Genomic DNA, 25,828 nt, shown 5'->3' with positions numbered 1-25,828 from the left:
TGCCTCTTCAAATTCTACAACACTGTTGGTCACAGCTGACCTCCAGCTGGAGCGGTCAAGGGCCAGGGCTTCCCAGTTCTCAGTGTCTATGCCAGAGTTTTTGAGGTTGGCTTTGAGCCCATCTTTAAACCTCTTTTCCCGTCCACCAACATTCCGTTTTCTGTTCTTGAGTTCGGAGTAGAGCAACTGCTTTGGGAGACGGTGGTAGAGCATCCGGACAACATGGCCGGTCCAGCGGAGTTGGTGGCGGAGGAACATCGCTTCAATGCTGGTGGTCTTTGCTTCTTCCAGCACACTGACGTTTGTCCACTTGTCTTCCCAGGAGATTTGCAGGATTTTCCAGAGGCAGCGCTGATGGAATCGTTCTAGGAATTGCATGTGACGTCTGTAGACAGTCCACATCTCACAAGCATATAGCAGTGTTGGGAGGACAATAGCTCTATAAACAAGCACCTTGGTATCCCTACGGATGTCCCGGTCCTCAAACACTCTCTGCTTCATTCAGGAAAATGCTGCACTCGCAGAGCTCAGGCGGTGTTGTATTTCAGTGTCGATGTTGACTTTGATGGAGAAGTGGCTGCCAAGGTAGCGAAAATGATCAACATTTTCTAATGTTGCACCATTAAGCTGTATTTCTGGCATTGGAGAGGGATTTAAACATTGTATTGTTCTTTCATTGGTTTTTCTGCACTACAACTAAGATATGTTCTAGGAATTGCATGTGACGACTGTAGACAGTCCACGTTTCGCAGGCCTATAGCAGGGTTGGGAGGACAATAGCTTTGTAGACAAGCACCTTGGTATCCCTACGGATGTCTCGGTCCTCAAACACTCTCTGCTTCATTTGGAAAAATGCTGCGCTCGCAGAGCTCAAAACATATAAACATCTGCTGATCCTTTTGCAACTAGTTAGAAACACAAGTCTTGCATGTGCCCCTGCCCAATCAAAATATTATTCTAGCCAAAAGCAGTATTCTTTCCTCTTGCAAACTTAGAAGCAAAAGGGTTTCACTTCTGTGCTTAAAGGCTGTCTTGAATGCATACATGACATCTGCAGTCCCCACATTCAGAGGGAAAGGTGTGACATATTGGGCACTGCCTCTTTAAAATTACATATGCAATGGTAAGCATCAAGAGACCGCCCACCAAAGCTAGGCTTTAGATGAAAGCACACAGACAGCCGGACTTCTGATCCTGCTCTGCTACAGGGCAGATGTGCAGTTCCACTTCTAGTCCCATACAGCATCCTTGGCATCTCCTGTGCCGTTCCATTAAGAGCGCTGCAACCATCCTGTGATATTCAGAGCTCAGAGTTTTCTCTGAAAGCAACAACGAGGGACACAAGCACAAGATCCAGGACAGGTATTGCTTGCTTTCTACTTCTTTAAAAACATATGTTACTGCTTTGCCAGGGAGTTGATGTAAATATCTATGAACTACTTTTGAAAATGAATAATCAAAGCAGACCTTGATATGAAGTTTAGTTAAGTGTTCTCTCCTCTTCTTTTGCAACAAAGAACAATAGTTAGCCGTAACTCCTTCCCAGAAATGACCTATGGACCCTTAATAAATTTTTTTCAGATGAAGGATCGTATCTGATTATTTTCAGCAGTGTTTACTTCCAAATAAGTCTGTTTAAGATAGGTCGTCTGGACAATTCTAGTTACACATTGTACCTGAGCTATGCTATAGAAACCGAAAAGCAATTACTTTGGTGTGACAATAGAAACCAGATAATGTATTGTAATGGCCACATAGGCTGATTCCATTGAAAAGTCCCAAAGATGTTATGCTGCTCATTTTTTTTTCATTTTAGACTAGTCTTGCCAGCTTGACTGGTCACCAGCATGACACCTTCCAGAGGCAGGCATGTAGCTTGGGGGGGGGGGGGGGGTTCAGCCCCCCCCCCCCGAAATTCTGATGGTGGTCCACAAGCACAGGTGGCCCTAGGTAATTTTCAACAGTAAGCAAACAGTATTTTGGCGCGCACTCCCCCCCCCCAACCAATCACTGAAATTTATTTTCTGTTTGTCGTGGGAGTTCTGTGTGCCGTATTTGGTCAATTCCATCATTGGTGGAGTTCAGAATGCTCTTTGATTGTAGGTGAACTATACATCCCAGTAACTACAACTTGCATATGTCAAGGTCTATTTTCCCCCAAGAGCGCCTCAAGAGCACTCCTGGGTAAAATCAACTCTACCGCAAATGCTTACTTTGCGTAATGGGTTGAGCCGCCCCTGTCCGCGAGAAAGTCTTACTGGTGCATTATTTAAACTGCTATGTTTATTCATATCATGATCTGATCACTATACTCAATATATCCCATATGCATGGAGGTATTGGGGTAATGATACAAAAGGTTTGCTAGGGTAGACCTTCTTTCACTCAGACTCAGCCCCCCCAAACCAAACTCAGCCCCCCCCGAACCAAACTCACCCCCCCCCCCCGAAACAAAATCCTGGCTACGTGCCTGTCCAGAGGTGTTGTGCTACAACTCCCAACATGTCAGCCAGCACTCTGGTTGTGGGTGATGAATGTTACACTCCAGCGTACTTCAAGGGCAGCAAGTGGGAGGATTCTGCACAGGAGAAATGGACAGCATTTATTTGCACCTCTATTGGCTGAACCTTGATAAGAAACTGAACTTTATTTATTTATTTCCAGTATTTATATTCCGCCCTTCTCACCCCGTAGGGGACTCAGGGCGGATTACAATGTACACATATATGGCAAACATTCAATGCCAATTTGACATACAATGTATACAGACATACACAGAGGCTATTTAACTTTTTTCTGGCTGCCAGGGGAGCTGTCGCTTTCAACGTCCATCTGTGACACTGATGAAGTACTTCCGCATTCCTCGCATGCTTTTGCTGGAGTCTTTTATGGCCTCATAAGTTAGTTAATTTAGCCTCCCCACACTTTAAGGTGGTACCTAATTTTCCTACTTGACAGATGCAACTGTCTTTCGGGTTGCAAAGGTCGACAACAGGCTACACAATTGGTTGGAAGCCCACTCCAACCCGGGCTGGCTTTGAACTCATGACCTTTTGGTCAGAGTGATCTTAATGCAGCTGACACTCAGCCAGCTGCGCCACAATCCAAAAAGTTTCTTTTGATCAAAAACCATCACTGGTATTGTGATTTGTGATCACTATTGGGTATATTGGGAAAAGCTATTTAATTGGTGTGAACAGACCTCCACTTAGTAGGTTCTTTTTTCTGTCCAACAAAAAGAGAACTGGTTACTGTAAAGACTCAAAGAGCCACTGTGGCTACAAAAGCACATTTAGAATTTTTCCCAGTTTGCTGCACAGATACATAGTTTCAGATTGTAACTGGAATACTGGTGAACCTAGAAGGGGGTTTGCTTCCAGTAGTGGGTTCACAGCATTTCAAACAAGTAATTAATTCTGTCTCAACAACTATGAAGATTACGATCAGAAGGAACACAGAAACATGTGATGTATGTGAGTTGTAAATGGCATATTTGTCCTAATAATTGAAATGTCTGAGTACTTTGTCTCTGTTACAAAGAATAAATTGTGAAATAGCAAATTCATTTGGGAACCTGGCAATTCACAGGTTCCAATGGAGCCAGGCATGTAGCCGGGGGGGGGGGGGGGGGGGTGAGGGGCTTCAGCCCCCCCCCCCCCAAATTCTCATGGTGGTTCGCAAAAAGGCCTTACTGGTGCATTATTTTGTTATGTTTATTCATATCATGATCTGATCACCATGCTCAATATATCCCATATGGATAGGGGTATTGGGGTAATGATACAAAAGGTTTGCTAGGGTAGACTCTCTTTCATTCAGACTCAGCCCACCCAAAACTCAGCCCCCCCCCGCCCCCCCCCCCGAAAAAAACCCAGCCCCCCCCCCCCCGAATCGAAATCCTGGCTACGGGCCTGATCGGAGCCCCCAGTGGCGCAGTGGGTTAAACCCCTGTGCCGGCAGGACTGAAGACCGACAGGTCGCAGGTTCGAATCTGGGGAGAGGCGGATGAGCTCCCTCTACCAGCTCCAGCTCCTCATGCGGGGACATGAGAGAAGCCTCCCACAAGGATGACAAAACATCAAATCATCCGGGCGTCCCCTGGGCAGCGTCCTTGCAGACGGCCAATTCTCTCACACCAGAAGCGACTTGCAGTTTCTCAAGTCTCTCCTGACACAACAACAACAACAACAAAAAAACAGGTTCCATCATTTGTGTTTGGGAGTTCTAATGCTGAAAGGTCTGAACATATGGATAAGAGTTGTACATGGAATATGGGGCGAGTCTGTTTTATCTCAGAGTTTGGAAATGTTACTTCTTGTACTACAACTCCCCAGATAACTGAAAGCTGTGGATGGTCACATTGGCTTTGGAGAACTTTGGAGCTGTAATATTAAAAAGTAACTTTTCTAAGCTTTGTCTAACCCATATGGAGACCTGGACAACATTTCTCTGGTCTGTCAATTGACACCAGGTGAAGCACTCTCCAATGACTTATTAGCCTCGGTTTTTACTTCTGGAGAACAGGCACATTAATTCCACTGGAAAATTGGATTTCCTTCCTCTTGAGACTTTTTTGTCGGTTGCGTGATGAAAATCAGTTCTATTGATTTACTTCAACAAAGGTGCTGAAGAGTTACAAAGTCTGGCACTGTAGATTTGCTTCCATAATAAAATATTGCTGACATAACTCCAGTTTTATTCCAGATAATTACTTAATGTACCAAAACTAAAAAAGCTGTGATTTAGTTTCAGAGAGCCCATCAAAGGCTGCAAAAACAAATATTAGGTGAAAAATAGATCATATGTGATTTGAAGTAAGATGGTGCTTCAGACAGGACAAGACGAGCAAGACTTACACTGGAAAAGCATCTCCCCGTCTATTTCTCCATAGAATTCTTTTATTTCAACCTGTATACATACAGGCTTTGCTTTTTAAAAAGCAAAGTACAATCAAGTACTCAATTCTTCCTAATCTTCAGTTTTAGGAGCCCCCGGTGGTGCAGTGGGTTAAACCCTTGTGCCGGCAGGACTGAAAACCGACAAGTTGCAGGTTCGAATCCAGGGAGAGCACGGATGAGCTCCCTCTATCAGCTCCAGCTTCTCATGTGGGGACATGAGAGAAGCCTCCCACAAGGATGATAAAACATCAAAACATCCAGGCATCCCCTGGGCAATGTCCTTACAGACAGCCAATTCTCTCACACCAGAAGCAACTTGCAGTCTCTCAAGTTGCTCCTGACATGACAAAAAAAAATCTTCAGTTTGGATTGCTACAAAAATAAAACGGCTTGTATGACTGATTGTGCACCAAGTACGAAGTACAATTTCTGCTATTTTTTCATACTGCTTTGCCTCAAAATGCAAATGCAAATACAAAGTACTACTGCCTAACAAAACATTGCATTTGGGTTTGAAAATATTTTGTACAAGTCATCTAAAATGTATGGTTGTTGTTGTGTGACTTATGATTTAACAGTGATCCTTTTTTTAAAAAAAATATTTTATTTCATTTCTCCATACAGATAATAAAAAAATACAATATGAATCTTAGCCATCTAAAAGATAATATCAAAATCTGTTTACAATTTTTATGGCTAGGATACAGGTTCCAATTGTGGTTCCCTTTGCCGTATATCTCGATTAATTACCCCTTCAAACCCCCCACTCCACCTACCCACCCTTACCACCTTCTTCCCACCTCCCTCCCACCCCCATCTGGGTTTACTTAAATCAGTACATTGATTTAATTGTCTGGAAGGCCTGATTTAAAGTTCTGTACCTATCCTTTCCTTCAATTTTGTCGATCAAACAAGACCATTTCCTGTACCAATCTTGTCTTGACAGCAGGCTTATAGCCAGGATTTTGTTTCGGGGGGAGCTGAGTTTGATTTGGGGGGGGGCTAAGTCTGAGTGAAAGAGGGTCTACCTTAGCAAACCTTTTGTATCGTTACCCCAATACCCCCATGCATATGGGATATATTGAGCATGGTGATCGGATCATGATATGAATAACGTAACAGTTTAAATAATGTACCAATAAGGCCTTCTCACTGACCACCCTGAGAATTTCGGGGGGGGGGGGGGCTGAAGCCCCCCAAGCCCCCCCCCCCCCCCCCTCGGCTACATGCCTCCTTGACAGTGATCCTAAAGCAAACCTATAACAGAGTTTGCATGGTAAGATGGAGAAAACATTGGATGATATTTGGAGATAGTGAGCACTTCCATTTATGGTTGGGGAGGCCGTAACTTGCATTACAAATTGTGATAATATCTTTGTTCAGAGTGGGGTTAATGTCCTTTTCATTCCTAAGACAATTTGAGAGTCCTCGAGCATGACTCTTCTTTTACATTCTGCACTTCTCTGACTCTATTCTTCTCTTCTGATTTTTATAGATAGGCAATGCTGTGATTGCTATAATGGATACAGAGATCGTGACTGATGGAAGCATGAAAACTCTTCCCCTGGCCACTACTTCTGGGAGATATTGAGAAGACAAAACTTAGCACGACCAGTTTATTAAAACAAGAAAAGACGAGAACAACACCATGAGGCATGACGGGCATTATCCAAATGATACGCTCACGAGTACCAACTTTGCTGCCATCTACAGCCACCATAATGGGGACTTCACCTCTTATCAGAACTTCACTTTCCCCTTCAATTTCAGCTACAGCGACTATGATTTGCCCTTGGATGATGGAGACGATGTGACAAAAACACGGACTTTCTTTGCAGCCAGGATTGTCATTGGGGTGGCACTAGCCGGTATCATGTTAGTCTGTGGTATTGGCAACTTCATTTTCATTGCTGCTCTGGCCCGCTATAAGAAGCTTCGTAACCTCACAAACCTTCTCATTGCAAATCTGGCCATCTCTGATTTCCTGGTGGCCATTGTCTGCTGTCCATTTGAGATGGACTACTATGTGGTGCGGCAGCTGTCGTGGGAGCATGGTCACATACTCTGTGCTTCTGTCAACTACTTGCGCACTGTCTCCCTCTACGTCTCAACCAATGCGCTCTTGGCAATTGCTGTGGATAGGTAAGGAGGAGACTTAGATATTGGAATCATCTGTAATCTGTAGTTTTGTTTTTGTGTCTAGGTCTAGCATTTTCCAGGCAGGTTCTCCCATCCTTTCCCTCAAAAAACGGCCCAGTATTTTCTCCCTCCTTCAGAGCCCTTCACCATAATCTTACCAAGATCAAGTTATATGTACTCATCACAGTTACAACAGAGGAATGAGAAGAAGGACTGGGAGAAATGAATAGCCCACCTCTGAGGATGCTTGCCATTGATGCAGGCGAAACGTCAGGAGAAATGCCTCTAGAACATGGCCCTATAGCCTGAAAAAACCCACAAGAACCTAGAATAGCCCACCGTTTCCCCATATTTTGTTAAATTGAGTTCAGAGCAATGAACAGTGTGCCAGTTCTGGGCTACTGCAACCAGCATGTTGCTTCCCATTCTGAGCCATGAAAATCAGCATTTTGGAGAATTTTGCTTTCTCCAACATTGGATGGAAAAGGGGTACCCTTGAAGCCCCTAGAGCAGTGGTTCTCAGTGGTTCTGGTGGTACAACTCCAAGAAATCCCAGCCAGTTTACCAGCTGTTAGGATTTCTGGGAGTTGAAGGCCAAAAACATCTGGGGACCCCAGGTGGAGAACCACTGCCCTTGAGCAATGGTTCTCAAACTTTGGTCCTCTAGGTGTTTTGGACTTCAACTCCCAGAAATCCCAGCCAACTTGCCAGCTGTTAGGAATTGTAGGAGCTGAAGTCCAAAGCATCTGAGGGATCAAAGGTTGAGAAGCACTACCTTAGACAACTATTTTTTTTATCAAAACATGCCTCACATCTCAGCATCTTTGTCTAATGTGACTCGCTCACGCTACCAAATTGTAAGGCCAGCCCTTCTAGGGGTAAAGATTTCAAGAGTAACAGGTTCTGTTTTCCAACACTCATCCTATCTTCCTCAGTCTCCTTCCCTTCAGATGTGAAAACATGGAGTTAAAATCAATCCATAAGTGCAAGAAATGACATATTTAATAAACATGCTTAAGGAAGGGTGATCTAAAATTTGTCTTTACTCTGCAATATAACACTTTCTGCAATCTAGCCATATCTCCTCTTTTCCATAAAAATAAAATGGCAACAGGCTACATGGAAACAAAGAAGCTTTCAACCTGTACCTGGGACTAATGGATGCTAGGTAAAGGGAGAAAATGATACATTTGTAGTTAACACTTTGTTTTTAAAACAACCCCAGAAGTAAATATACATTATTAATTTTAAGTACAGTGGTTTTTCTTGTCTGTGGATAGGAAAACATATTCCTCATACTGGATAATTCATTGTAGGAAAGTATTATTGAGGTTTAACTTTTGTACCCATTCTAAAATGTGATCCAGTAGAAATAGATCATTTTCCATTAAGTCTTCCCCATCAGAGAAGACTTCAGTCCTAGACCTATGTATTTGCAATTAATGTTAGCTTTTGTCTCACATAGACTTGTTCATCCAACCATTTAATTCATTTGTGTGTGTGTATGTGTGTGTATGTCTATGTGTGTGTGTGTGTGAACAGATTAATTTGGAAGAGTTTGAACAATACTGTTGCTGAATGTTGAAGCCAATCAAGATTGAAAAGGCAATCTGGAGAACTAGCTAATGATAACAATATGATAAGCTGCAGAGAGACAGTGAATCCATCACTATTATAGCAGCATCATAATGGCATTGAATAATTGGCCCAACTGTAGTTCATTCCGTTCAAGACCTAACAAACTGTGTTCAGCTCTGGACTGTAAGGCACACCAAGTACACTCACAAGACCCAAAAGGTATGAGGGATTCCCATTTTATGAGATCTTCAGTGGCCTTTTCAATTACATACATATACATATACATACACATACACATACACACACACACACACACATAAATATGTAAATGTATATGTATATGTATACATATAAATGTAATGTTCGTTTGTGGGATTAACAGAACTCAGAAACCACGAATTGACAACAAATTTGGACACAAGACACCTAACAACCCAATGTATTTCCTTCACTCAAAAATTTTTGTCATTTGGGAGTTGTAGTTACTGGGATTTATAGTTCACCTACAATCAAACAGCATTCTGAACTCTACCAATGATGGAATTGAACCAAACTAGGCACACAGGACTACCTTGACCAACAGAAAACACTATAAGAGTTTGGTGGGCATTGACCTTGAGTTTGGGAGTTGTCGTTCACCTAATCCAGAGAGCACTGTGGACTCAAACAAGGATGGATCTGGACCAAACTTGGCATGAATACTCCATATGCCCAAATGTGAACTCAGATGGAGTTTGGACAAAATTGACCCTGACATTTGGGAGTTGTAGTTACTGGGATTTATAGTTCGCCTACAATCAAAGAGCATTCTGAACCCCACCAATGACAGATTTGGAGCAAACTTCCCGCACAGAAGCCCCATGACCAACAGAAAATACTTAAGGCCACCCAGTCCAACTCCCTTCACCAGGGCAAGAAAACGTAATCAAAGCCCTCCTGACATCCAGCCATAGATATAGATAGGTAGATATGATTCACACACACACAGAGATATAGCATCATAGATTTGAAAGGGACCCCTAAAGAAGGACAATTATATGTTGCATGTTCCAGAGTAGGCAAACCAGACAATGTCCACATCAATATTGTCAAAGAAACAGCAAGAAGTGCTGTTTATCCACAAGCATAAAGAAATTACATATATTAGAAACCCAACACTTTCTCATTACTTTATTTTCCAGATCACCAGACCGGGCCACAGCAACGTGTGGCAGGGCACGACTAGCATATATATATATATATATATATATATATATATATATCATGATAAATTAATTTCTATAGGCAATGCATTGGCAGTAATTTTGCAATGTGCACTAGGAAATGTGAATGACTGGGAATCTTTTGTTTCTTTTTCAAACCCCATGGAAACTCTTATCAATACAATTCAGTACCAAGGAAATGTGTTTTCTGTATATTTCAAAATTGGAGTAATAATGCTAATATACAGAAAGCCTACAGATAAGATCACATTACTCTACTGTAAAGAAGTGCCTCCCTATTATACTGGAAACACTTCTACTATATTAAACACTAGAATTAGACCTGTCCAAGATTTTAATTTGGGTCAGTAATAAGAAATTTTGCTCAGCAATACGTGTGTGTGCGTATGTATTGTTGAGAATGTAATTGAAAATGCACGTGTAGAGAAAAAAAGATACAATAGTGAATGAAAGGAATTGAATAGTGAATAAAAGGAATAAAATAGTGAATTAAAGGAATAAAAGAAAGGAGGGAATGAGAGACAGGGCTAGGCATAATGAACAGATTGATTTTGCATGAAATCACCATACGGAGGCAAATAGATATTTGATATCTTTTAGCTAGCATTCTGTCCTGCAGTTTGAAGCCTGTGGCAACCTTAGAGAGAATGAAATATCTGAAGAACAGGTTTAGTACATGCTGATATTTATATGGCAATAGAAGTCAGTCAGATGCATGGCCTGAAACTCACTGGCACACAGATTTCCAGGTCCATTTCACTTCAGTGCTCTGCTCAGATCTATTACTGCATCCCGTAAAGAGCAAAATCTTTCACTTTCCCCACAGTCAATAAACATACCATCTTAAAAAATTCTCCGGCTGTATTACTAAAGTTTAGGGTTGATGTCATTTCTTGCACTTCTGAGATTTTTTCCTCCATTGCCCCTCTTGCCTTATCTTTCTTTTCCCAAGATCCTGTGTTTTATATTCAGCTGCTAAAATCAACTGTAACCTGATAATAAGGATAGACATTTCCAAGGGGTGGAGACAAGGCTCAGTTTTTATCCCATGTCCCATTGTAAGCTGCACAAATGCATCAAGGCACATGACATCACTTTTCTCTAAGAGAAATGAGTTCTATACATCAAACCGATGGAGTTTGGCTATTGGCAGAGAATGGGTGTCACCTGCCCTAGCAAAAAAACCCAACAACCTGATAATCCCATTTCTATGCCATTTGCAAGATCTTGCATTCTGCTGTTGCATGGTATAACGCACAGGCACCTCCTAAAATATGAATGTGCTGTTCACCAAAAATATGAAACCGTCAAAAAGAAGAGGGTGTATGTTTGCTGAAACAGCTGTGTATTTAGATTTCTCTTTATTTTAATTGTTGAAAAATATCCCACTGATTATACCAATATTAGGGGAAATTAGAGCAGAGAAAGAGTGAGACACTTAGTATTTTAAAAGGTAGGAATTGGGAAACACTAGAACAGAGAGACTTAAAATGCTTCTTCAAATGAATTCCGTTGCCACCATTCCAGTATTAATTAGGCTGAAGTAATATTGTGAGTTTGTTCTGTAACACACACTATGCCACTAGAGTTTCTTAGTGGCTGCTGTGAAGCTGACTTTAGAAATACTTTGACCACACAGGTACTCTCACTGAGGCTGGTATAAGTTAATAAAAGAACAAGAATGTTTATTGAACAGGCTTGAAATAATTCAGGTACAAATGCTTAATGGTTTTCAGAAAATACTGGCATGAATAGCTTGTGGTTGCGTTAGAGTAAAATTTTAAACTCTTCTGGGTTATAAGTCTTCAAAGTTCACCCACAGAAAATTACTTCAGGAAATTAATCTCTGAAAGTAACTCCCAAAACTGCCCCCTTAGGAATCTAGCCAAAAATACCCTGAACTAGACTTCCCTAGGAATTGAACAGTCCACTAACTGGGCACTGTTCCCCAACAGTGTTCTAGCTATCTACTAATAGCTACTCTGAATACCTCACATAAGATTAACCCAATCTTCTTCTCTAAACCCAAACTCGCTCTGACGAACACCAACAAAAACTGACTCACTAACAACTCCAAGCCCAAACCCCAACTGAATAACTGGGACTTCAAGCCTCTGTTTTTTTTTTAAAAAAAGGACACTTTTGTCCTCTAGATCACTTAGGCTCTGCCCCCATCTTTCTAGCCAATCTTAGCCTCCTTATTTTCCCTCTAAGACTTGGAAAATCTCAAGGAAAACCTAACTAAAATGGCTTCTCCCTGGCTCCCTTTTCTAAAATGGACGTCTTGGCTTTGCCAGGCCCATGTCTAATGATTCCCTTACCTTAGGATTCAGCCAGCCAGCTAAGGTAAGGGATTCATTACACATGGTCACATGATCAAATGCCCATTTAAGAGAATAAACTATTTAAAGAAATTGTACAATGCAGGTACAAAATGTGTAATTTTCCAGATGTCACTGTTTTTCATCATCCATCAGCACTGGGCAGTTTAACCAGTGGAGAGAGTTTATAGGAGTTGTATTCCAATAGTACTTTGTGAGCCATTTGTTCTCTAAGGATGCATCTACATTGTTGAATTAATGTACTTTGGCATCACTTTAAGTGCCATAGCACAATGCTGTGGAATAATAGGGGTTGGTCGGCATGGGAAAATGGAATGAACAACTTGGTACCATATGCTTGCACAATCCTCATGCATTTTGGAGGATCCCAGAGCCTGTACCAATTGGATGGTAGAGCTCGTGCCACATGAAATAAATAGTTCAGGCTATTAGATGAATGATACATTTGCAGGATCATGAACTAATGTCTGACCTAGGCATAAGGGGAAATATATTATTGAGTCATAAGAAAAACAAGCCATAGTTGTAATAAAATTGTGTCAGTCTAGATTTGGATACAGATTAGATTAGAAGGAAAAAAAACTTTGGATATCCAGAAGTTTTGGATATATACAGATAGGCTTGTATACACAGGCCGAATAACTCGTTCTCATAGTGCAGTTGATTCTGACTGTCCTCATGACATTTTGCCATTTCTAGTGTTTATCATGTGATAAAACCAGGTTAAGTCGGTTATTAAGAAAAGTCAGGAGTATGCTTCAGGATTCACCTGAAACTCTAGAGCAATCTCACTGCTTTGGTGCAATGTTGACATCAGGACTGGGCCTATGTGCATCTGTCTGCTGTCTGCTGAACCCCCCCCCCCCCCGAAATTCTCATGGTGGTTCGCGAAAAGGCCTTACTGGTACGTTATTTGAACTGTTATGTTTATTCATATCATGATCTGATCACCATGCTCAATATATCCCATATGCATGGGGCTATTGGGGTAACGATACAAAAGGTTTGCTAGGGTAGACTCGCTTTCACTCATACTCAGCCCCCCCGAATCAGACTCAGCCCCCCCCCCCCTCCGAATCAAAATCCTGGCTAAGGGCCTGGATCAGGCCCATGTCACTGCTGCACAAATGGCCATAGATCTCCATGAGCTGGTTGTGCAAGTACTTGTGCTGCCATCTGGGAGTAGCAACAATGGCATATGGACAGTACTGTGAGGGTTCAGCAGAGCCAATGCAGTCTCAGACCACAATTTACCCACCCTAGGTTCAAGGAAAGCTGAGGGTCTTAGTTTAAGTCATGCCCAGCCAGTTCAATAGATGCCAGAGGAAGATAGCTTGTCCCTGGTGAAGGTACTGGGGTGGACCTGATGCATTCCCAGGGCCATTCCCACAGGATGTATGAGTAAGCACTTGGAGAAAAACCAAAATCCTCTAGTTACTTCATCACACTAGAGAATGAATCCACTTTAAATCTGATTTCTGTCTCCTGAAGAATTTTGGGGTTTGTAGTTTAGTGGGGCTGTTAAAGACTCCTACCTAAACTACAAACCCCAGAATTCTGCAAGATACAGCAACTAGATTTAAAATGGATTTATTCTCTAATATGAAAGAGCTATCCTTGGGCAGCTGAGTTATATGGCTTGCAGGACACTGTGTTGTTTTGTTCAGAGGAATTCCCCTCATCCGTTAACTCACAAAAAATATTGGAAATCAATGCAAAATGCATGCCTTAACTTGAATTGGGAAAGTGAATGTAGTTTTTTCCTCATTGATTAAATTCATTTATCTCGATGGGGACAAACTGTCAATGTGTGCAATACAGAACGTGCTGGTCATGTCTGTCTGAGTAACCAGGCGACAGGGGTGCGTGCTCAAGATCCTTTCACTGATCTTGTGCACGGAGTTCATAATTCAGAAAAGAATCAGGTACTGCTACAGTGTTACCTATGACCAGTTTCAATGTGGAGAAGTGTTTTATAGATTGTAAGCAAAGCAAGAATATCTATGAATCAAACATTTTCAAGCACTTCCAAACTCTATAGCTAATTGATTAGGGGTGGATCTCTGTAATGGTGAATCAATAGTATAATTCTACCTTGAAACCTCAAGCACTCACAGGAGTGTCATCCTGGGCCACATAGATGTAGCAATGTCTTGCCAACACCAGTGGCTTCTTCCAAACTGTGGAAAAGAAACCAGGTTGTCTTCCACAAGCAAATGAAGACCTTTCTATGCCAGCAGACATTTAGGAAAGGGTGAAGGGTATTCTGTTCATGAGGCTGTGGGTAGTATTATAGGGGAATTGCAAGTTTTAAAAGTAATTTTTATTATGTTTATTATATTTTACTGTAATTTAACCTAAATCCACACAGTACTGTTGGGTTTTTTTAATTGGGTTTTTTAATTGGTTTTTTTTTTAAAAAAAATGTATTAGATTTGTTTTAAACTGTGACCAGATTGTGTGGGTATTAGCCACCTTGAGTCCCCACAAGGAGAAAAGTGATAGATAGATAGATAGATAGATAGATAGATAGATAGATAGATAGATAGATAGTAGGCATGTGCAATCCATGGTTCTAAATGGTTCTAAAGCACTTACAAAACTAAAACTCTGGTGGTGAAAACTAGGGGGCGCTGGTGCTTTGCTTCTACAGTGTTGCTGAAGTTCTGGTGGTGAAAATTTCAAAACTCTAACAAAACTTTCAAAATTTCATTATTATTTCATTATTGGATTATTTTTATGACAGAACCAATTAGGAACTGCCATTTATAATGAGATTTTGAAAATTTTGTTAGAGTTCTGAAATTTTCACCACCAGAACTTTAGCAACACTGTAGAAGCAAAGCACCAGCACCCCCTAGTTTTCACTACCAGAACTTTAGTTTTGTAAGTACTTTAGAACCATTTAGAACCATGGATTGCACATGCCTAATAGATAGATAGATAGATAGATAGATAGACAGACAGACAGATAGATATTTGCTTCACTTGTATACCGCTCTTCTCAGCCATCAGGCGACTCAGAGCAGTTAACAACCAGTATCAACAATGCAATACAAAATCATTAATCATTTAAAAACAGTAATATCCATTAATTAACATCAGAACATCAATACAACAATACAGAAAAACAACAATCCATCACGTCTCATCAATAGAATCAGCATCCAATCTCGTTGTCCATTAATCCATATTCCAATAATCAATCAATTGTACTGCTTAGTTGAACACCTGATCAAAGAGCCAGGTCTTCACTCTCTTCCTGAATGCCAATAAGGAGGGGGCCGATCTAATGTCTGTAGGAAGGGCGTTCCACAGCCGGGGGGCCACTACTGAGAAGGCCCTGTCTCTCGTCCCCACCAGGTGTGCTTGTGAAGCCGGCGGGACCGAGAGCAGGGCCTCCCCAGACGATCTTAACGTCCTAATTGGTTCATAGGGTAGATAGATAGATAGATAGATAGATAGATAGATAGATAGATAGATAATATGCACACACACAAGAATAGAGAAGGCACTCACTAAGTCCTACAATCTGGCATTTTTTTGGTGATGCTGCCTTATTTTCCATATTTAAGTGTTCCTTTTTAAGGACTCTAGAGAGGCAAAGATTAAGTTAAATCTACCAAATGTACAAAACCTACAGTAAAAACAGGTGCATTAATAACAAGGTGGCTGGACTATACTAGCTAGGAAATGTTTGTCTGTAAAGAAACCTCTCCTACTAGGCACATTACTAACAAGGTGGCTGGACTATACTAGATAGGAAATTCTTGTCTATAAAGAAACATCTTCAACCAGGAACTGTGTAAGCACAGATCCATGTAGATGGGAATTGCCTCTTTAGTAGACACCAGTGAGGGGTGTCATTATAATGGTCGTGTACTCAGGAATTCTAGTCCTGTGCTGTTTAGGATTCTGCACAGTATTGCTAAAACTTTAAATGAGTTTCAGGAGCCAACAGACAATGAGTGTGTAGCAAACAGCAAAATACGTTGTCTGAAAATATCCAAGAAGCTGCAGTTTGCATAAATATCAACCGCTTCACCAGCCCCAAGAGCAGACTTCCATAAAGCACGTTTTGTTATTGTTGTGTGCCTTTAGGTCATTTAAAAACCCTAAAAGGAATCTATCATGGGATTTTCTTAGCCAGATTTGCTCAGAGAGATTTGGCTTTGCCTTCCTTTGAGGTGGAGAAATGGTAACTTGCCCAAGGTCACACAGCAAGGATTTGAAATGTGGTCTCTCCAGAGTCATAGTCCAAACCTCAAACTACTATGCCACACTCTTTAGAACACATGGTACAGTCTAATCCAGGGGTTCTCAAACTGTGCTCTGCTGATCCCTTAGGACTCCACGAGAGATAGTGAGGGGCTCCACGGCACCATACTGCTTCCCACCCCCTCCTCTTTTCTCCTCCGCCTCCTGAGAAATGTGGGAAACTTAAAGTTTGGAGCTGCTGAAGCAGCAGCAGTAGAGTCATTTTTCCCCTGCCCCCCTCATAGAATCATAGAGTTGGAAGAGACCTCATGGGCCATCCAGTCCTACTCCCTACCAAGAAGCAGGAAAATTGCATTCAAAGCACTCCCGACAGATGGCCATCCAGCCTCTGTTTAAAACCTTCCAAAGAAGGAGCCTCTACCACACTCCGGGACAGAGAGTTCCACTGCTGAACAGCTCTCACAGTCAGAAAGTTCTTCCTCATGTTCAGATGGAATCTCCTTTCTTGTAGTTTGAAGCCATTGTTCCGCATCCTAGTCTCCAGGGAAGCAGAAAACAAGCTTGCTCCCTCCGCCCTATGACTTCCTTTCACATATTTATACATGGCTATCATGTCTCCTCTCAGCCTTCTCTTCTTCAGGCTAAACATGCCCAGCTCTTTAAGCCACTCCTCATAGGGCTTGTTTTCCAGACCCTTGATCATTTTCGTCACCTTCCTCTGGATACATTCTAGCTTGTCAATGTCTCTCTTGAATTGTGGTGCCCAGAATTGGACACAGTATTCCAGGTGTGGTCTGACCAAGGCAGAATAGAAGGTTAGCATGACTTCCCTAGATCTAGACACTATGCTCCTATTGATGCAGGCCAAAATCCCATTGGCTTTTTTTGCCGCCACATCACATTGTTGACTCATGTTTAACTTGTTGTTCATGAGGACTCCAAGATCTTTTTCACATGTACTGCTCTTGAGCCACACACTGGCCACACTCTTTTTCTTGCTGCCAAGACCCTCCCCCCCCCCCCACCACGTGCTTTTACTGCCATTGGCCCAGCCTGTCAGTCAAATTGTAAAACACAATGTGGCCCCAAAAGTTTGCCTATACCTGTTGTATGTACATTATAGTGAATATAATATATATATATATTTATTTGGAAGATTTCTATACCGGCCTTCTCACCTCAACCGAGGGACTCAGGTCAGTTTACAGCATATATGCAATTACAAAATATACAAATACAACCGAGTGCAACATCATTAAGGATTAAAACAACACAGTAAAATACAATAAAACGTCATCGTTACAATTACCCAGGCCAAAACATCAATACAATCGCAGTCATAGTCACAGTTCATTAAAGATTCAGTCCTCAAAAGCCACATTCCAGAGCCAGGTCTTTAGTAATTTCCTGAAAGTCAGGAGGGAGGGGGCAGATCGGATCTCTAGTGGAAGGGAGTTCCAGAGCCGGGGAGCCTCCACCGAGAAAGCCCTGTCTCTCATCCCCACCAAGTGCAACTGCGAGGGTGGTGGGACCGAGAGCAGGGCCCCCCCCCCCCCGGAAGATCTTAATAGCCTTGATGGCTCATAGGGGAGAATATATAAACATTTATTGGGGCTCCACAAGAAAGGGCTCCGTGACTGAAAAAGTTTGAGAACCCCTGGTCTAACCTATTCAACCTTTAGAGGAATCCATTTTAAAAAGGTATCTACATGTCTTCCCAATAGCTAATAAGGTATACTGAGACATCTAATTTAATTACACAACTTTCCAAGTATGAATTTGGAAACATCTTTTCTTTTTGCAGGTACCTTGCAATCGTTCACCCCCTGAAACCAAGGATGAACTACCAAACAGCAACCTTCCTCATTGCTGTGGTTTGGATTGTATCCCTCATCATTGCCATACCATCAGCATATTTTGCAACAGAAACTGTCCTTTTCATGATACAAAACCAAAAGAAAATTTTCTGTGGACAGATTTGGCCAGTCGACCAACAGATATATTACAAATCCTATTTCCTGTTCATCTTTGGAATTGAGTTTGTCGGGCCTGTTCTCACCATGACTCTCTGCTATGCCAGGATCTCACGAGAGCTTTGGTTTAAAACTGTGCCGGGCTTCCAGACGGAGCAGATAAGGAAGAGACTTCGTTGCAGAAGGAAAACCGTGTTGGTGCTCATGTGCATCCTAACTGCCTATGTCCTCTGCTGGGCACCTTTCTATGGCTTCACCATTGTCCGTGACTTTTTCCCCACTGTGTTTGTGAAGGAGAAGCATTACCTGACAGCCTTCTATATCGTCGAATGCATCGCCATGAGCAACAGCATGATCAATACCATGTGTTTCATCACTGTAAAGAACAACACCATGAAGTATTTCAAGAAGATTGTGCTACTCAGATGGAGGTCTACCTACCATGGCTCCAAGTCAAGTGTAGACACAGACATCCGAACAAGTGCTATGCCGGTCACAGAGGAAGTGGATTGCATCAGACTTAAGTGAAGTCCTGCCAGATGTCTTCTTCAACGAAATTTACTGTATTTTTGATGTAAATTGCATCGCTCCCCCATTCTGTACATATAAAGGTGCTGCAGATGGAAGCTCTGTCTGAGCGAGAATTCTTGAACGCTGTTGAATACTCTGACAAACAAAACCTGTGGAAATCGACTATCTTTGCCCACTGTCACCCCACTTTTCCTTGCTTTTGTTTCCCATCTGGCAAATTTCTGTGTGTACACCTGCAGTTTTGGAAGTATAAAAGCGGCAACGGAAAAAGAACAAATTCATCAAAGGAAATGGAACTGTTCCCAAGCATTCACCTTTCCCTTTCACACAATCTTCACAGCCTCTTAACAAGACTGCATGCCTTGCCAATTCATCACTTGTGTAACACCGAAAAGTTTGCGGATGATCGACATGCTGTTTAATGAGTCAGTAGGCTGCAGTTATGCTTCTTACATTTTTGGAATAAATCCAGAAAAGACCATACCAAGACTAAGGCTTGACCTCTTTCTCACTACTAAATTTGTTCCTCTTGGCTATCGCAGTTGATGGAACAAGGCTTGATTTCTGTGGAAATTACTATTTCCTGCAAAATTGTTACCCTGTGGCATAATTTCTGCCCATTATGAACATCGAGGTAACTTTATTCATATTGTATACCTGATAAAATGAGCAGCTGCACTTTTAGGAATCCAGTCTCTTTAGTTTGTCAGGGGTTTTGTGTTTTTTTAGATGTAAAGCTATCTTGTATTTACATGTGGAAAAAAGTTAAATTCCCTATATTTGTAAATCAGATGTGTAAATTCGTAAATCAATATGTGCCAATTGTTATAGACTGGGTGGATTTGTCTGCTTTTTTTTTTTTTTTTTTTTGTCGTGTCAGGAGCGACCTGAGAAACTGCAAGTCGCTCCTGTTGTGAGAGAATTGGTCGTCTGCAAGGACATTGCCCAGGGGACGCCTGGATGATTTGATGTTTTTATCATCCTTGTGGGAGGCTTCTCTCATGTCCCCGCATGAGGAGCTGGAGCTGATAGAGGGAGCTCAACCGCCTCTCCCCGGATTCGAACCTGTGACCTGTCGGTCTTCAATCCTGCCAGCACAGAGCTTTAACCCACTGCGCTACTGGGGGCTCCTTTGTCTGCTACTTAAAGGTGATTAACCAAAGCAGGATATATAGACACATGAAAATCCATTTAATTTTTTTTTTTTAAAAAAATTTAAATGAAGATGGCATCTCATCGGATTGTTTTTTTTAATCTATATAAATAAAAATGTAATGTTCGTTTGTGGGATTAACATAACTCAAAAACCACTGAACAAATTGACACAATTTATTTATTTATTTATTTAAAACTTTTATATCCCGATCTTCTCACCTCCATAGAGGGACTCAGACCGGCTCAGACCACAAACATTGGACACTACACCCCTAACAGACCAACGAGTGGCCATCACTCATTAACCCCTCCCAGGCCCTTTAGGGGAGGAGGATTCTCCAAATGCACTGCTTCCAAGCTGATACCTTGCTTCTCCTTGTATTTTTTTGAGAATTTCCCAATCCGTATATATTTCCTATTCCTGAACTGGAACTCCCAGCAATCCTCCAAATATATAAGATATATAGATTAGATTGAGATCGATAGTAGGTAGAGCAATCAATCAGGAGGACTTCTGGGAGTTACAGAAGAAATGAGAGAAAGAAAACGGGAGGGGAAGGAAGGAAAGAAGTATAGAAGGAAAGAAGGAGAGAAGAAAAGAAAAAAGGGAAGGAAAGAGGGAGGGAAGGTTGCCCACAGCAATGTGTGGCGGTACAACTAGTGTGTGTATGTGTATGTGTGTGTGTGTGTGTGTATGTATGTGTATATATATATATATATATATATATATATATATATATATATATTCACCAAGACAGTTCTCAAATTATAATAGGAAGATGTAAAAAGCCCTTTATGAAATCCACAAGTGCTGCCCCAAAGGTCCTGACTCTCTTTCCACTTCAGAGATAACATTCTGCTTTCCTAACTTTCTAACATACATTACTGATTTAGTGATCACAAAAAGTGTATTAGAGCAGCTAATTAAAAGGTATCCTTCTGTATGTATAAGAGGAGGAAAACTGAAGATGCCATGAGCAAATACGGATATATTGCAAATTATTCTGGGAATTCATATAGTTCATTTCATGTCATTCATGAGATGAAGTATAGCGTTTTTATGAACAGATTTTGCATGTGAAATCTCCCTGGTTTAGTATATGACATAGCCAGTTAATTGGATGCAGGCAGATGGGTTGATGTGAACCTCTGCCTTAGACTTTAGGAAACATTTCATGCAAGACACAGACAAAGGTTTCTACTCCTGTATAAATATCTGAACATATTTTATGTTATGTTTTCCTGGAATTGAATGACTTGCAGGCTACATAAAATGACTTGGTGGGCCAGATTTGGTCTGCGAGTTTTTCATTTGACTCATACAGCCTCCAGTGCTACCATCAATGGAAAAACCAAACTCCTAGAAGGGTTGGTGGTAGTGAGAAAGTGTTTTGTCCTTGTTATCCCTAGTTTGGTATCCTCTCTTTAACATGAGACTGGTAAATCTTTTATGTTAAAATATTAAGCCCTAATATTAATATAAGATACAGATGGTTTGTTGTAGGTTTTTTCGGGCTGTATGGCCATGGTCTAGAGGCATTCTCTCCTGACGTTTCGCCTGCACTTTGGCAAGCATCCTCAGAGGTCGTGAGGTCTGTTGGAACTAGGCAAAAGGGTTTATATATCTGTGGAATGACCAGGCTGAGACAAAGGACTCTTGTCTGCTGGAGCTAGGTGTGAATATTTCAACTGACCACCTTGATTAGCATACAATGGCCTGACTGCACTGGGGCAAACTTTTGTTGAGAGGTCAGGCACAGTCAGGCCATTGTATGCTAATCAAGGTGGTCAGTTGAAACATTCACACCTAGCTCCAGCAGAGAAGAGCCCTTTGTCTCACCCTGGTCATGCCACAGATATATAAATCATTTTGCCTAGTTCCAACAGACCTCACGACCTCTGAGGATGCTTGCCAGAGTGCAGGCGAAACGTCAGGAGAGAATGCCTCTAGACCATGGCCATACAGCCCGAAAAAACCTAAAACAAACCAGTGATTCCGGCCATGAAAGCCTTCGACAATACATTAAGATACAGATGTTTTTGTTATTTTGATACTGTTCCATTATCTGGGTGGAGGCCACTAGGGGGTGCTAGAGAGAGAAGGCTAGTCCATTTTATGAGGGTGGAGAAGTAAAACCATTTCCCCCTGTTTTCCTGTTATTCCCCCAACCCATGTCCATGTCGTGGAAACAACACTTGTTTATTAAAAAGGGGAAGGGGGAAAATAACCAGCCAAATTGGGGGAAATTGTTTTTCTCCTTCAACTCCCTCCCTGTAAAATGGATTATCCTTCTCTCTCTAGCACCCCCTAGTGGCCTCCACCCAGATAATGAAACAGTACAGTTGTTTTTAGTGAGAAACCACAATGGAAATATTCTTCAATGAAACATCTAGCAGCGATGAAACACACATATGTTTCTATACTTGGGGATGGGGGGTGAAAAATTGGGAGGCAAATGCCTATTGATTCAGAAAAAGGTTACTGCTCAGTCTTAGCTGGCATCGTGACATCTATATAGCAACATTTTATTGGGTACATGGCCTTGTGAGATGAACTATATGATCCCACCATATGATGGGTTAAAATCATTTTTCCAGGCTGAAGGCACTATTTTTCAAATATGACAGTTGAATAGAAGCAATCCTAAACTGCTACCAAAAGAGAAGGAAATAAAAATGAAAAATAAAAACAAGAGGAGTCATCCAAGGAACATTTTGGTTGCCCTTGAATGCAGTATTCTCCTGCCAGAAAATAATTGCTACTGTGCTGTTGGATAACCCTAATTATTTTAGCACAAACCCAAAAAACTCTCACAATCAAAAACATTCGGAAAAGTTACCTTTCAAGCTCTGCTGGGAAAAAAAAGTGTCTTTCGCTGGAAATCTTCCAAACATTCAACAATGACCAATACCATTTGTATTATGTGTGAAGAAGGCGCAGACTATCCGTCAGTGTGAGAAACAGTGGTCCTTTCTTTCTGTGATTCTGCTTGTTATCGCTATCTTTACCCCTTGCAGTGCAAGCTAATGCAAGTTTACTCAGGATTTTCTCACTGAGTCCTTGGAAACTGACATCAATGTTGACTGCAGATGTAACTAGGTGTTTTGACATACATTTTGACTATAGCATGATTGTTCAATCCACTCTGAAGAAGTGACACAACTTTCCAGTTTCTTGTTTTCAGTTTGATTACTGTATTATACGTTCTCCTCTTAAATGGAAGATCCTCATTGTACCAAATGTGGGATTCAATCAAATAATCTGGATGAGAATAACTTGTTGCTCTGTTTGTTATGATCTAAGGCTTTTGTACTGTACTGCTATGTTATCATTTTGTAAAGCATGAAATGGTCTTCATTTTGAAGTCAGTTGAAATTTTGTAGATAATTCTGTCTATGATACTACGTGGGAGAGAACGCTGAATAAATGAGAAGACATTGCAACTTGAGAGAAATAACATCACAGATAGTTTTTGAAGGAGTACTTTGAAGAGTGGAAAGGGATTTGCAGAGGCGGCCCTAGGTCATGTTCAACGGTAAGCAAACAGTATTTTGGCGCCCCCCCCCCCCCCGCCAACCAATCCCTGATAGATATGTTCTGTTCGTTGTGGGAGTTATGTGTGCCATATTTGGTTCCATTCCATCCTTGGTGGGGTTCAGAATGCTCTTTGGTTGTAGGTGAACTAGACATCCCAGTAACTACAACTCGCATAAGTCAAGGTCTATTTTCCCCCAAGAGTGCCTCTGGGCAACATCAACTCTACTGCAAAGGCTTACTTTGTGTAATGGGTTGAGCCACCCCTGGGGATTTGGTAGAGATTTGACTCATGTTTTCCCACTGGCACCATGAAAGTAATAATGGATGGAACTAGAGGATGTTCTCATCACCTTCAAACATTAATAATAATAATAATAATAATAATAATAATAATACTTTATTTATATCCCGCCACCACCTCCCCAAGGGGACCCGGGGCGGCTTACTTGAGGCCAAGCCCAACAACACATCAGTAAAAACAAAACAGCAAGCAAATAAAACAGTACAATTAATATAACTTACATATAAACAATAATAAACAGAATTTAAAACCTTATGGGCAGCCCAGATAAAATAAATTAATTTTTTAAAATAAACACTGGGCATGAACAGAGGTAGGATGTATCTAAGCAGGAGGATTTTAAAAGATAATGTAGGGAGACCAACCCAATGGGTAGTAAAGTGCTTCTGAGGACAATTGCAAAGAATCAGAGCAGGGCATTGTTTCCTTATTCCGGGAAAGCACACTGGAACAGCCATGTTTTCAGGCTCCTCCTAAAGACTGCCAATGTGGGGACTTGTTTGATATCCTTGGGGAGTGAGTTCCAGAGTCGGGGGGGCACCATAGAGAAGGCCCTCTCCCTCGTCCCCACCAATCGGGCCTTTGAAGAGAGCGGGAGCGAGAGCAGATGATCGAAGAGATCATGTGGGTTCATTGCTCCAGGGGTGGGATAATCAGACCTTCAGAAGTTATAAGCTATCCTGGAAGTTGGAATCCAGTAACATTTGGAGGTCCAAATACTCCTCAAGCTTGTACTAAACCAGTAGGGCTGGGCGGTTTCGTTTCGTTAATTCGTAATTCGTTAAAAATTCGTTATTTTTTTTGTTAACGAAGCGATAACGAACCATTCTGGAGCAACCTAAAAACGAAACGAATTTTTCAATTCGTTTCGTAAATGCTTCGTATTTTGTTATGTATTCATTTCGTTATTGGTTTGAGGTCGTTTCATTATTATTTCCGCATGTCTGGGGCAAGTTTTATAGTTGTTTTTTGTTTAATTAGTGAAAAAAAATTATAATATCACACCAACAGTCAACAACAGAGGGAGAGGAAAGCTTCAGAAGTTCCCCCTATCCCATTTTGAGGTTTTTTAGCGTATTGCGCGGTCACGTCCGCCATTAACAAATCGATTCGTTATTGTTTCGTTATTGTTTCGTTATTGTTTTGTAATTTTTTTACCATTTACGAAATTTCGTAAATATCGAACTTTTAAAAAAAAATAATTCAGAATTCTTTTAAATATCGAAACGCAAAAATCCCCAAAAAACGAATCGATTTTAGAAACAATTTTTTCCGTTGTTACCCAGGCCTATAAACCAGGGGTCCTCAAACTAAGGCCCGGGGGCCGGATACAGCCCTCCAAGGTCATTTACCTGGCCCTCGCTCAGGGTCAACCTAAGTCTGAAATGACTTGAAAGCACACAACAACAACAACAATCCTATCTCATCAGCCAAAAGCAGGCCCACACTTCCCATTGAAATACTAATAAGTTTATATTTGTTAAAATTTTTCTTCATTTTAATTATTGTATTGTTTTAAGTGAGGGTTTTTTTTTTTTTTGCACTACAAAGAAGATATGTGCAGTGTGCATAGGAATTCATTCATGTTTTTTTTTTTCAAATTATAATCCAGCCCTCTAACAGTTTGAGGGACTGTGACCTGGCCCTCTGTTTAAAAAGTTTGAGGACCCCTGGCTTAAACCCTTGTGCTAACAGGGCTGAAGATTGACATGTCAGAGGTTTGAATCTGGGGAGAGCTCCCTCTGTCAGCTCCAGCTCCCCATGTGTGACCATGAGAGAAGCCTCTCACAAGGATGGCAAAACATCAAATAATAATATAATAATAACACTTTATTTGTACCCCGCTACCATCTCCCCAAGGGACTCTGTGCATCTTACATGAGGCTGAGCCCGAATACAACAATACAAGCAATAACAACAGTACAAGCAAAT

At 41.4% G+C, this 25,828-nt stretch overlaps 1 protein-coding gene across 1 annotated transcript; it reads left to right on the top strand.

Moving 5' to 3' along the window:
* Positions 1-1,157: 1,157 nt before the first annotated feature.
* PROKR1 (prokineticin receptor 1) lies at positions 1,158-19,634 on the top strand. Its single transcript, XM_060755013.2, has 3 exons — positions 1,158-1,362; positions 6,394-7,040; positions 18,203-19,634. The coding sequence occupies exons 2-3, from the start codon at positions 6,547-6,549 to the stop codon at positions 18,897-18,899; spliced, it is 1,191 nt and encodes a 396-aa protein (XP_060610996.2). The 5' UTR covers positions 1,158-1,362; positions 6,394-6,546; the 3' UTR covers positions 18,900-19,634.
* Positions 19,635-25,828: the final 6,194 nt, after the last annotated feature.

The sequence above is a fragment of the Anolis sagrei genome, chromosome 1, assembly GCF_037176765.1.
Source record: "Anolis sagrei isolate rAnoSag1 chromosome 1, rAnoSag1.mat, whole genome shotgun sequence".
Classification (NCBI taxonomy): domain Eukaryota; kingdom Metazoa; phylum Chordata; class Lepidosauria; order Squamata; family Dactyloidae; genus Anolis; species Anolis sagrei.
This window is presented reverse-complemented; position numbering and strand designations above follow the sequence as displayed.